At 47.7% G+C, this 14,437-nt stretch overlaps 1 protein-coding gene across 1 annotated transcript in view; it reads right to left on the bottom strand.

Moving 5' to 3' along the window:
• The window catches only part of DNHD1 (dynein heavy chain domain 1), a 458,413-nt gene that overhangs the window by 85,192 nt on the left and 358,784 nt on the right, over positions 1 to 14,437 (bottom strand). The window contains exons 39-41 of the mRNA XM_077299004.1: positions 4,891 to 5,089; positions 4,682 to 4,773; positions 4,214 to 4,363 (exon numbers count right to left, since the gene is read on the bottom strand). Coding sequence (XP_077155119.1) covers positions 4,214 to 4,363; positions 4,682 to 4,773; positions 4,891 to 5,089 — 441 coding nt within the window. The remainder of the gene's footprint in view (positions 1 to 4,213; positions 4,364 to 4,681; positions 4,774 to 4,890; positions 5,090 to 14,437) is intronic.

The raw sequence follows: 14,437 nt of genomic DNA, 5'->3' as shown, positions 1-14,437 counted from the left end.
GAAATGTATGTACACAGTGACTGCACCAGCAGAATAGTGAGTGCAGCTCTGGAGTATAATACAGGATGTAACTCAGGATCAGTAATGAAATGTATGTACACAGTGACTGCACCAGCAGAATAGTGAGTGCAGCTCTGGAGTATAATACAGGAGGTAACTCAGGATCAGTAATGTATGTACACAGTGACTGCACCAGCAGAATAGTGAGTGCAGCTCTGGAGTATAATACAGGAGGTAACTCAGGATCAGTAATGTAATGTATGTACACAGTGACTGCACCAGCAGAATAGTGAGTGCAGCTCTGGGGTATAATACAGGATGTAACTCAGGATCAGTAATGTAATGTATGTACACAGTGACTGCACCAGCAGAATAGTGAGTGCAGCTCTGGGGTATAATACAGGAGGTAACTCAGGATCAGTAATGTAATAATAATAATAATAATAATAATAATAATTTTATTTATATAGCGCCAACATATTCCGCAGCGCTTTACAACTTATAGAGGGGACTTATACAGACAACAGACATTACAGCATAACAGAAATCACAGTTCAAAACAGATACCAGGAGGAATGAGGGCCCTGCTGCTCGCAAGCTTACAATCTATGAGGAAAAGGGGAGACACAAGAGGTGGATGGTAACAATTGCTTTAGTTATTTGGACCAGCCATAGTGTAAGGCTCGGGTGTTCATGTAAAGCTGCATGAACCAGTTAACTGCCTAAGTATGTAACAGTACAGACACAGAGGCTATTAACTGCATAAAGTGTATGAGAACATGATGGAGGAACGTGATTATGTTGTTGTTTTTTATTAATAGGCCACACAGGGATAATTAGGTTAATGCGTTGAGGCGGTAGGCCAATCTGAACAAATGAGTTTTTAGTGCACGCTTAAAACTGTGGGGATTGGGGATTAATTGTATTAACCTAGGTAGTGCATTCCAAAGAATCGGCGCCGCACGTGTAAAGTCTTGGAGACGGGAGTGGGAGGTTCTGATTATTGAGGATGCTAACCTGAGGTCATTAGCAGAGCGGAGGGCACGGGTAGGTTGGTAGACTGAGACCAGAGAGGAGATGTAGGGTGGTGCTGAGCCATGGAGTGCTTTGTGGATGAGGGTAGTAGTTTTGTACTGGATTCTGGATTGGATGGGTAGCCAGTGTAATGACTGGCACAAGGTAGAGGCATCGGTGTAACGGTTGGCGAGGAATATGATCCTGGCAGCAGCATTCAGGACAGATTGGAGCGGGGAGAGTCTGGTAAAAGGTAGGCCAATTAGTAGAGAGTTACAATAGTCCAGACGAGAATGAATAAGTGAGACAGTAAGAGTTTTTGCAGAGTCGAAAGTAAGAAAAGGGCGAATTCTGGAAATGTTTTTGAGATGCAGATAAGAAGAGCGAGCCAGTGATCGGATGTGGGGGGTGAATGAAAGCTCGGAATCAAGGATGACTCCAAGGCAGCGGGCATGTTGCTTTGGAGTAATGGTGGAACCGCACACAGAGATGGCAATGTCGGGCAAAGGTAGGTTTGTAGAGGGAGAGAACACGAGGAGTTCAGTTTTTGACAGGTTCAGTTTCAGATAGAGGGAGGACATGATGTTAGAGACAGCGGTAAGACAATCACTGGTGTTTTCTAAAAAGGTCGGCGTGATAACAGGAGAAGAGGTATATAATTGGGTGTCGTCAGCATAGAGATGGTACTGGAAACCAAATCTACTGATTGTTTGTCCAATAGGGGCAGTATACAAAGAGAAGAGGAGGGGGCCTAGGACTGATCCTTGAGGAACCCCAACAGTAAGGGGAAGGTGAGAGGAGGAGGAACCAGCAAAACAAACAGTGAAGGATCGGCCAGAGAGATAGGAGGAGAACCAAGAGAGAACGGTGTCCTTGAGGCCGATGGAGCGGAGCATAGTGAGGAGGAGCTGATGATCCACAGTGTCGAATGCTGCGGAGAGATCCAAGAGAATTAGCATGGAATAGTGACCATTAGATTTAGCTGTTAGTAGGTCATTAGAGACTTTAGTGAGGGCAGTTTCAGTAGAGTGTAAAGAGCGGAAACCAGATTGAAGAGGGTCGAGAAGAGAATTATCTGAGAGATAGCGGGTAAGACGGGAGTGGACCAGGCGTTCGAGGAGTTTAGAGATGAAGGGAAGATTAGAGACAGGTCTATAATTAGCGGCACAATTTTGATCGAGGGAGGGCTTTTTAAGTAGTGGATGTATGATGGCATGCTTAAATGAGGAGGGAAAAATACCGGAAGTGAGGGAAAGGTTGAATATTTTTGTTAGGTGAGAGGTGACAGCCGGGGAAAGGGACTGGAGGAGATGCGACGGAATGGGGTCGCTGGTGCAAGTGGTTGGGCGAGAAGATGCAAGGAGCCTGCTTACTTCTTCTTCTGTAACTGGTTCAAAGTCAGAGAGTGAACTAGATGCAGTGGGGGAGGGAGGACAGTGCTTGGTATGAAGAGATTGGGAAATGATTTCCTGTCGAATGTGGTCAATTTTTTCTTTGAAGTAATTGGCCAGATCGTCAGCGTGGAGATCTGTGGTTGGGGCCTGCTCTCTTGGGTTGAGTAGGGACCGGAAAGTGTCAAAGAGACGTTTAGGGTTATTGGACAGCGAGGTGATGAGGGTGTTGAAATAGGTTTGTTTGGAGAGGTGAAGGGCAGAGTTGTATGTTTTTAACATGAACTTATAATGGATGAAATCTTCGGGCAGATTAGATTTTCTCCACAGACGTTCGGCGCACCTGGAGCACCGCTGCAGGAAACGTGTTTGCAGCGTGTGCCACGGTTGTCGCCGTCTGTGCCGAGTTGTTCTATGTATAGGAGGTGCAGCTTCTTCCAGGGCACTTTGCAGGGTTTCATTGTAATGCTTCAGAGCAGAATCAGGACAAGAGATGGAGGAGATTGGGGCCAATGAAGACTGCAAGTTCTTCATAAGTTTCTGGGTGTTAATGGCCTGTATGTTTCTATAAGTGTGGAAAGTTGGGATGACCTGAGCGGGATGGCAGTTCTTGATAGAGAATGAAAGAAGGTTGTGGTCAGAGAGCGGGAGAGGGGAGTTTGTGAAATCATCCAGTGAGCAAAGCCGGGAGAAGACCAAATCAAGGGAGTTTCCATCATCATGTGTTGGAGAGTTAGTATGCTGCGAGAGGCCGAAAGAGGAGGTTAGAGATAAAAGGTGAGAAGCAGATGGGGAGAGGGGAGAAGCAATTGGGATATTGAAATCACCCATGATGAGGGTGGGGGTGTCATAAGAGAGAAAGTGTGGAAGCCAGGTGGCAAAATGATCCAGGAACTGGTGAGAGGGGCCGGGAGGACGATACACCACCGCCACTCGCATGGAGAAGGGGACGTAGAATCTGACAGCATGGACCTCAAAGGAAGGGAATACAAGTGAGGGTACTTGGGGGATAACTTGGAAGGTACATTTGGGTGAAAGGAGCAGACCAACGCCTCCACCTGCTCTGTTGTCTGATCTTGGGGTATGAGAAAAGTGTAGTCCACCAAATGAGAGAGCAGCAGCAGCGGTGGTGTCTGACTGCTGGATCCAGGTTTCAGTAAGAGCCAGGAGATTAAGAGAGTTAGAAAGGAAGAAGTCATGAATGAAGGAGAGTTTATTACACACAGAGCGAGAATTCCAAAGAGCACAATTGAAAGAGACAGAAGGCATGCATGGAATATTAATAAGGTTAGAGGGGTTTCTGGGTGTAGCAGTTGGGAGGTTTGACTGGCTATAACATGGGGGGCCGGGGTTCGGAGAGATGTCTCCAGCAACTAGGAGAAGGAGGATAGAAAGAGTGAGCAGATGGTTAAGTGATTTGTGAGAGCGTCTCTTGTGTATGTGTTATGTAATGTATGTACACAGTGACTGCACCAGCAGAATAGTGAGTGCAGCTCTGGAGGATAATACAGGAGGTAACTCAGGATCAGTAATGTAATGTATGTACACAGTGACTGCACCAGCAGAATAGTGAGTGCAGCTCTGGAGGATAATACAGGAGGTAACTCAGGATCAGTAATGTAATGTATGTACACAGTGACTGCACCAGCAGAATAGTGAGTGCAGCTCTGGAGGATAATACAGGAGGTAACTCAGGATCAGTAATGTAATGGATGTAAATAATGACTCGGCTTTTCGAGGAATGATCCCTATCTCCTGTAGTCGCTTTCTGCCTGGGGTAGCAGCTTCATATTCTATATAACTCTTACCGGAGATCCCTGCAGCTGTCAGAGCTGACATCACATGTGGGAGACCACGGCTGCCCGGCTGGTGTGATCCTTGTAGACAGTGCTGGATTACCGCCATGACACTCTGGACATCTTCCTCTTCTACAATGTGACCGCCATAAATAATGGCACCTGCAGGGCGATGAGAGGAGAGTGGTGACAATGAGCTGGTGAGTGCAGAGGAGAGACCCTCAGACATGTTCTCCTGGTGCTGGACTGTGATGGGACTGCCCTCAGGTAATTCTAGCGAGGTTCCTCACTGGGTCCCCATCAGCGTTCCCCATCATCTGTTACCCACCTCTGTACTTGCTGTTGGAGTTACTCCTGAAGATTTCGGTGTTTCAGATCACCTACTAATTGTATGACTGCTTCATCTCCACAGTGCCGCCGTTTCTGTGCCCCCCGTCTGGTGAGGACCACCATATTTACAAATGATACCCCAGTCCTTACCTGTGATGAAGGGCAGAGCCTGATCCCAGTCCTGACAGCATGCCATCACCGCCCTCGCGGTGCACAATGCATTCCTCAGATCCTTCTGACCCCTGTGAATAGTTAATAGCCGAGATCAGCATGCTCCTCCCATCCCCCACCCTCGGTGGTTGGAGGTCGGAGTGATGGCCACTCTCATGGACCGGTGGTATGACACCCACATCACTCACCAGCAGTATGTCTGGCGCTGTACATAGACACCGTACTCCTGTCTGAGCAACAAGATACTGTGGAGAATCAGGAACTTCAGGGTGAGGGGGTCCTGCTCCCCCACATCTTCTGCCACATCTAAACAGCTCAGAAGAAGAACATCACGGAGTGTCAACCGGAGCGCGCAGGGAGTAGAGCGGGCGCCCAACTGCAAGGGACCTAAAAAACAAACCGAGGGTCTCAAGGGGGTGGACAAGGAAGAGGAGCTGGGAAGAAAGAGGTGGTGGACAGCGGTTATGGGGGACACTGGGAAGAGGGGACACAAAGGAAGGGGAATCGGGGACACTAGAAGGAGGAGGAATCGGGGGACATTGGAAGGAGGAAAAATCAGGGGACACGAACGAGTGGAAATCGGGGGGATACCAGAAGGAGGGGGATACAGAGGAGACCAGAAAGAGTGGGAATATGGGGACACCGGAAAGAGAGGGGATACATCAGTCACCAGAAGGAGGGGGAATAGGGGGACACTAGAAGGTGAGGGAATAGGGGGACACTAGAAGGAGAGAGGATACATCAGACACCAGAAGGAGGGAGAAAAAGGGGACACTAGAAGGAGAGGGGATACATCAAACACCTGAAGGAGGGAGAATAGGGGGACACTAGAAGGAGAGGGGATACATCAGACACCAGAAGGAGGGAGAATAGGGGGACACTAGAAGGAGAGGGGATACATCAGACACCAGAAGGAGGGAGAATAGGGGGACACTAGAAGGAGAGGGGATACATCAGACACCAGAAGGAGGGAGAATAGGGGGACACTAGAAGGAGAGGGGATACATCAGACACCAGAAGGAGGGAGAAAAAGGGGTCACTAGAAGGAGAGGGGATACATCAGACACCAGAAGGAGGGAGAATAGGGGGACACTAGAAGGAGAGGGGATACATCAGACACCAGAAGGAGGGAGAATAGGGGGACACTAGAAGGAGAGGGGATACATCAGACACCAGAAGGAGGGAGAATAGGGGGACACTAGAAGGAGAGGGGATACATCAAACACCTGAAGGAGGGAGAATAGGGGGACACTAGAAGGAGAGGGGATACATCAGACACCAGAAGGAGGGAGAAAAAGGGGTCACTAGAAGGAGAGGGGATACATCAGACACCAGAAGGAGGGAGAATAGGGGGACACTAGAAGGAGAGGGGATACATCAGACACCAGAAGGAGGGAGAATAGGGGGACACTAGAAGGAGAGGGGATACATCAGACACCAGAAGGAGGGAGAAAAAGGGGTCACTAGAAGGAGAAGGGATACATCAGACACCAGAAGGAGGGAGAATAGGGGGACACTAGAAGGAGAGGGGATACATCAGACACCAGAAGGAGGGAGAAAAAGGGGTCACTAGAAGGAGAGGGGATACATCAGACACCAGAAGGAGGGAGAATAGGGGGACACTAGAAGGAGAGGGGATACATCAGACACCAGAAGGAGGGAGAATAGGGGGACACTAGAAGGAGAGGGGATACATCAGACACCAGAAGGAGGGAGAAAAAGGGGTCACTAGAAGGAGAGGGGATACATCAGACACCAGAAGGAGGGAGAATAGGGGGACACTAGAAGGAGAGGGGATACATCAGACACCAGAAGGAGGGAGAATAGGGGGACACTAGAAGGAGAGGGGATACTTCAGACACCAGAAGGAGGGAGAAAAAGGGGGACACTAGAAGGAGAGGGGATACATCAGACACCAGAAGGAGGGAGAAAAAGGGGTCACTAGAAGGAGAGGGGATACATCAGACACCTGAAGGAGGGGAACAGGGGGACACCAGAAATAGACGGGATAAATCAGACACCAGAAATAGGGAGAATAGGGGGACACTAGAAGGAGAGGGGATACATCAGACCCCTGAAGGAGGGAGAATAGGGGACACTAGAAGAAGAGGGGATACATCAGACACCAGAAGGAGGGAGAATAGGGGGACACTAGAAGGAGAGGGGATACATCAGACACCAGAAGGAGGGGGAATAGGGGGTCACTAGAAGGAGAGGGGATACATCAGACACCAGAAGGAGGGAGAATAGGGGGACACTAGAAGGAGAGGGGATACATCAGACCCCTGAAGGAGGGAGAATAGGGGGACACTAGAAGGAGAGGGGATACATCAGACACCAGAAGGAGGGGGAATAGGGGGTCACTAGAAGGAGAGGGGATACATCAGACACCAGAAGGAGGGAGAATAGGGGGACACTAGAAGGAGAGGGGATACATCAGACCCCTGAAGGAGGGAGAATAGGGGGACACTAGAAGGAGAGGGGATACATCAGACACCAGAAGGAGTGGGAATAGGGGGACACTAGAAGGAGAGGGGATACATCAGGCACCAGAAGGAGGGGGAATGGGGGACACTAGAAGGAGAGGGGATACATCAGACACCAGAAGAAGGGGGAATAGGGGGATACAAGGAGAGGGGATACATCGAACACCATAGGGCACTAAAAAGGAGGGGGAATCAGAGGGCACTGACAGGAGGAGCAATCAGGGAACATTGGAAGATGGGTGGAATTGGGAAAAACTGGAAGGAGGGGCGTCCAGGGTCAATGGAAGGGAAATGATCTGAGAACACTGGAAGGAGGAGGAACTGGGGGCACTGGAAGGCGGGTAGGTACAGGGGACACTGGAAGTAGGGTAACCGGAGGACACTGGAAGGAGATCACAGCTGGGGGAGAGTTGGGCTAAACCACCGCGATGTTACCTTTTTGTCACGAACAGTCCTCAGCTGCCCCCTATCATCAGGACAATTACACAATTGACCGACGATTCACAGAGGGAGCGCAGGCTGTTTCCATTATTAGGCCGATTATTGGAGAACTAACAGTGAGCATATGGTATAAACACCTCCGATACCAAAGCATTGAAAACATATATACAGTATCTCTAGTATGGTCCCTGCCAGCTTTGTAATAACAAAAGTAACTACTTGCTGCCACCGCCAATCGTTTATACAGTCCGACTGGATACCCGTTACCGATAGCGTATGGCTTTGGGGTGCGGTTAACAGAACAAGAGGAACAGAACTATTAAATTTTATATTTAATCCAGAACAATAGGCAGTGTTAATAAAAAAATATTTACAAAAGATTTTACAAAGGGGACAAAATAATACAGTGTATACAATTATATGAAATAAAAGGCATTAACAAATGAAACTTACTAAATTTGGGACACGGAAATGGCTTCAGATTTATTTAGAGAAGCACTCCTAGTGAAAACGTACATAAATGTGAATCCAGCCAACATGGCTATGTATCTTCCGCCATTGAACACAAATCATAATTTGCCTTGTCTTTTTAGCAACACCTAAGTTACACTCTCATACCCCTCCCCTTGATGACTCCTAACAGGGCTGGTCATGGGATCTGGCTTCAGTTTCGGAAAATTATGAGATTTTCAATTTTCAGGATATCTCCGCCCCTGGGGGTCACAGGCAGTATTTATTACCGTCATAATATTTTATCATGATTTTACCATGATCCAGAGATGAAACATAACCAGGTTCATTGACTTGTGGTTATGTCCTGAGGAAGGGGTCATTTGAAACTTGAAACGCCTTGAAACCATTTTTGTCTATTTGAACACCTTGACTTTATATCATTATCGGCAGAGCGGACTACATCCACAAAATCCTCTATCTTGTCATATCTTTGACAATATACTGTATACAGATATACATCCAGATAGTCAAGAGATCCAAAGAACCAGAGACTCGGATAAGCCAGGTTGTGACCCTCCGGTCACCTGGCCTTGTACCTCAATGGACTGTCAGCTACCTAAACTTGTCGTTACCTCCCCTCTGTATGTGCCACAGGTGGGGTAGTCTGCCCTGGAAGCTCTGAAGTGACAGCTGCTCTTATCCCGGTGAGTCAGCGGAAGGGTGAGCCTCTGTAATTTTGCACCATCTTGGTTATTTTGCTTTGACGGTTCAATGTGTTATTTGTCAGTTTTGTGGTTCAATAAAGTATTGCCGCACTGTTTTACCCTCACCCTGTGTTGAATGAGTAGTATTATGCCCACGGTAAAAGGAGAGCGGGCTTTTGGTGGGGTGATCTCTGTTCCATGCGGTTTCAGGTAAGGCACCAGCTGACCCCTGTGTCTCCACAACAACCATGGAAGTCCCAGTACCTACCCAGCAGGTAAATTATCCAAAACAAAACAGGAGATGGATTCAGAGTGGAGTGCTCCCAAATGGAGAATTAACTCCAGAAACATGACTGGCCGCAGCGGGACCAGGGGACCTCAGATTCAGAGCTGGCAGCACTATGACTAAATGACAATGTTCAGACACTCGCTGCACCAAGAAAAGGGGACTTAGGGAACAGGACTGGCCACACTAAGGCCAAGGGACTTCGGAAACAGGACTGGCTGTACCAGAACCAGGGGACAACATTCAGGCTCTGGCTGCACCAGAACTATGGATTCGGGTTCATGACACTGGCCACACCAGGACCAGGGATTCGGGTTCAGGATCACTAGCCACACAGGGATCAGGGGTCCTCACAACAGCATGGTAGAACACCACACGTGTTTTATACAAGATGGCTATTGGCTGAGAGCCATCTTGCAAATGAACTAACTATGCTAAATGCCTCTCAGCAACAGTCTGAGGGCATTTAGCATGTGTTTGTGGCCCCTTTAAGAACGGGAACGCACACACTAGGCAAGCTACCATAAACTGCGGCATGCAAACCAGCAGGAGGCAGGAAGCAATCTAGAGACCACGCTGAGGGTCAGGGCGGTGAAAAAGCCAGAGTCTCTGCATGGAGGAAGAAGGGGACACCATGTAGAGCTGCCGGCAACAGCGCTACAAGGGACATGACTATTCCCACCAGTGGGAAATCATCCCCTGATGAACGGGAACACAGGGTAAAGAATAACCTACAGATCTCCCTGAATACCCTACACTGAGCTTTCTGTCATCCCACAAATTTATCAGGGAGGGCCATTACAGGTTCAGGAGAAACCAACTGTACATCAGAGGGAACTGATGTCACAGCCACTGACAGCAGTAGAGGGCTAAAGGAGGTCTTCAAAAAATTAATTATCTCACCATGCAGCTGATCTTGTGATTATTCCAGACTCTGGCAATCCTTTGTCAGATCCTGAGCCATCTGCGTCAAATTTGCCACCTGGTCACAAAGCGTGTGAACAGGATTCATATTATTGAAATAGAAAAAGAGTATAGGCCAGAGGTAATGTGACACTCTGTTACTTTTCATGGGCAATCCGCGAGATGGGATAGTCAAGGAGGTTGAGGTCAAAACCTGGGAGGGTATGTCATAAACAGCCGGAAGAAACGAAGGCGCAGTCAGGTAACAGTCTGAGGTCAAAATACCAGGAAGATAGGGGATCAGAACAAAGGGGTTAAACAGGTGGATGGAGAGAACGAGGTCCAAGGTCAGTCAAATAAAGATCAGCAAGCATAATACAAGGCACAGAGAGACAAACCACACAGTAGCTGAATGTACGTCTGACAGAGGTCTGTGAGTCACATCACAGCTAAGTGGCAGGGCATTCACCTGGGACAAAGAACACCTGGAGACAGCCAGCACCTTCTACTCTCAGATGGCTGAGTTTTCCATCAAAACACCGATAGCTCAGCACACACCTGTTATGACCCAAATGGCAGAGGGTCTCAGGAATAAATACCAAGTCTGCAAACACAAAAAACCAGCTCATAGGGCAGTGGTAACTGGGCTGACCATATATCTAATCCTAGCACCACAAATAGAAGTAGCCGGGGAACGTGCCTACGTTGGTTCTAGACGTCTCGCGCCAGCCGGAGAACTAACTAACCCTAGAAGGGAAAAGAAAGACCTTTCTTGCCTCCAGAGAAAAGACCCCAAAAGTTGGATACAAGCCCCCAACAAATAATAACGGTGAGGTAAGAGGAAAAGACAAACATAAGAATGAGCTAGGTATTTAGCAAAGAGAGGCCCACTAGCTAATAGCAGAATATAGTAAGATGACTTATATGGTCAGCAAAAACCCTATTAAAATGTCCACGCTGGATATTCAAGAACCCCCGAACCGTCTAACGGCCGGGGGGAGAACACCAGCCCCCTAGAGCTTCCAGCAAAGTCAGAAATCACATTTAGTACAAGCTGGACAAAAATAGAAGCAAAGCAAGTAACTCAAAAAACAAAGAAGCAGGACTTAGCTTAATTTTGCAAGAGCCAGGACCAGCAGACAGGAGCAACAGAAGGATCTGATAACAACGATGCCAGGCACTGGACTAAGGATCCAGGAAGTTTATATAGCGACACCCCTGGACTAACGACCCAGGTGAGTGCCAAACTGAAGAAAGACAATCCCAGAGTCATATCACTAGTGACCACAAGAGGGAGCCAAAAAGTCTAATTCACAACAACACCGTAACCAGACTGGACGACTGAACTGTCAATCAAAGTGCTGAGAGCTTCAGTATCCCCTTGTACCAGATTAAACGGTTGAGCTGTCAGTAGCTGTATCCCAGACACACTGAATGGTGGAATTGTGACACTCCGGTGTTGTGAATCCGCTTTTGGGCTCCCCTGGTGGTTGCTGGTGGTACTGGTGACTTGTGTGTCTTTGCTGTCTCAGTTCACCTGCTCCCATCAGTGTTTGGGAGTTTCCTATTTAGCTTTGCTCTCCAGTCATTTCCTTGCCGGTCATCATTGTAACCAGAGCCTTCGGTTGCATGTTCCTGCTACTAGTCTGCTGATCAGCTAAGTGGACTTTGTCCTTTTGTTTTGTATCTTTTGTCCAGTTTGCAGTTTTGTTATTCTCTGTAGCTGGAAGCTCTTGTGGGCTGAAATTGCCACTCCTGTGTCATGAGTTGACACAGGAGTCTTAAAGTAATTTCAGGATGGTTTTTGAAAGGGTTTTCAGTTGACCGTGAAGTCCTCTTTTGTATCTTTCTGCTATCTAGTAAGTGGACCTCTCTTTGCTAAATCTACTTTCTGTTATGACCCCAATGGCGAGGGTCTCAGAGGAACGTGGAAATCTGCAGAATACAAAAATCCAGCTCATAGGGCAGTGGTAACTGGGTTGACCATATATCTACTCCTAACGCCAACACTAGAAGTAGCCGGGGATCATTCCTACGTTGATTCTAGATGACACGCGCCAGCCGGAGAATCTAGCTACCCCTAGTAGAGGAAAACAAAGACCTTTCTTGCCTCCAGAGAAGGGGACCCCAAAGCTGGATAGAAGCCCCCCACAAATAATGACGGTGAGATAAGAGGAAATGACAAACACAGAAATGAACCAGGTTTAGCACAGAGAGGCCCGCTTACTGATAGCAGAATAAAGAAAGGTAACTTATATGGTCAACAAAAACCCTATTAAAATCCACACTGGAAATTCAAGAACCCCCGAACCGTCTAACGGTCCGGGGGGAGAACACCAGCCCCCCTAGAGCTTCCAGCAAAGGTCAGGATATAGATTTGCAACAAGCTGGACAAAAATACAAAACCAAAACAAATAGCAAAAAGCAAAAGGCAGACTTAGCTGATATAACTGGAACCAGGATCAGTAGACAAGAGCACAGCAGACTAGCTCTGATAACTACGTTGCCAGGCATAGAACTGAAGGTCCAGGGAGCTTATATAGCAACACCCCTAAGTAACGACCCAGGTGCGGATAAAAGGAATGACAGAAAAACCAGAGTCAAAAAACTAGTAACCACTAGAGGGAGCAAAAAGCAAATTCACAACAGTACCCCCCCCTTAGTGAGGGGTCACCGAACCCTCACCACGACCACCAGGGCGATCAGGATGAGCGGCATGAAAGGCACGAACTAAATCGGCCGCATGAACATCAGAGGCGACCACCCAGGAATTATCCTCCTGACCATAGCCCTTCCACTTGACCAGGTACTGAAGCCTCCGCCTGGAGAGGCGAGAATCCAAGATCTTCTCCACCACGTACTCCAACTCGCCCTCAACCAACACCGGAGCAGGAGGCTCAGCAGAAGGAACTACAGGCACAATGTACCGCCGCAACAAGGACCTATGAAATACATTGTGAATAGCAAACGACACAGGAAGATCCAGACGAAAAGATACAGGATTAAGGATTTCCAATATCTTGTAAGGCCCAATAAAACGAGGTTTAAATTTGGGAGAGGAGACCTTCATAGGAACAAAGCGGGAAGAAAGCCATACCAAATCCCCAACGCGTAGTCGGGGACCCACACCGCGGCGGCGGTTGGCAAAGCGCTTAGCAAATGAGAGATCCATAAGACTCAGGGCAGCACCTGAATCTACAAACGCCATGACAGGATAAGATGACAGTGAGCAAATCAAAGTTACAGACAGAATAAATTTAGGTTGCAAATTACCAACGGTGACAGGACTAACAACCTTAGCTATACGTTTAGAGCATGCTGAGATAACATGTGTAGAATCACCACAGTAGTAGCACAAGCCATTCCGGCGTCTATGAATTTTCCGCTCATTTCTAGTCAGGATTCTATCACATTGCATTAAATCAGGTGTCTGTTCAGACAACACCATGAGGGAATTTGCGGTTTTTCTATCACATTGCACCGAATTAGGTGTCTGTTCAGACAACACCATGAGGGAATTTGCGGTTTTGCGCTCCCGCAACCGCCGGTCAATTTGAATAGCCAGTGCCATAGTATCATTCAGACCTGTGGGAATGGGAAAACCCACCATAACATTCTTAATGGCTTCAGAAAGGCCATTTCTAAAATTAGCGGCCAGTGCACACTCGTTCCAATGTGTCAGCACGGACCATTTCCGAAATTTTTGGCAATACACTTCAGCCTCGTCCTGCCCCTGAGACATAGCCAGCAAGGCCTTTTCTGCCTGAATCTCAAGATTGGGTTCCTCATAAAGTAAACCGAGCGCCAGAAAAAACGCATCAAGATCAGCCAATGCCGGATCTCCTGGCGCCAGCGAAAAAGCCCAATCCTGAGGGTCGCCCCGTAAGAACGAAATAACAATTTTTACTTGCTGAGCAGAATCTCCAGATGAACAGGGTCTCAGGGACAAAAACAATTTACAATTATTCACGAAATTCCTAAACTTAAACCTGTCTCCGGAAAACAGTTCAGGAATCGGTATTTTAGGTTCTGACCTAGGATTTCTGATAACATAGTCTTGTATGCCCTGCACACGAGTAGCCAGCTGGTCCACACTTGTAATCAAGGTCTGGACATTCATGTCTGCAGCAAGCATAGCCACTCTGAGGTAAAGGGGAAGAAGAAAAAAAAAAAAAACTCAGAATCTTCTTTCTTATAATCCCTCTTCTGCAATGCATTAAACATTTAATACTGGCCTGGCAAACTGTTATGACCCCAATGGCGAGGGTCTCAGAGGAACGTGGAAGTCTGCAGAATACAAAAATCCGGCTCATAGGGCAGTGGTAACTGGGTTGACCATATATCTACTCCTAACGCCAACACTAGAAGTAGCCGGGGATCATTCCTACGTTGATTCTAGATGACACGCGCCAGCCGGAGAATCTAGCTACCCCTAGTAGAGGAAAACAAAGACCTTTCTTGC

This window comes from Ranitomeya variabilis, chromosome 3 (genome assembly GCF_051348905.1).
Source record: "Ranitomeya variabilis isolate aRanVar5 chromosome 3, aRanVar5.hap1, whole genome shotgun sequence".
Taxonomy (NCBI): Eukaryota; Metazoa; Chordata; class Amphibia; order Anura; family Dendrobatidae; genus Ranitomeya; species Ranitomeya variabilis.
This window is presented reverse-complemented; position numbering and strand designations above follow the sequence as displayed.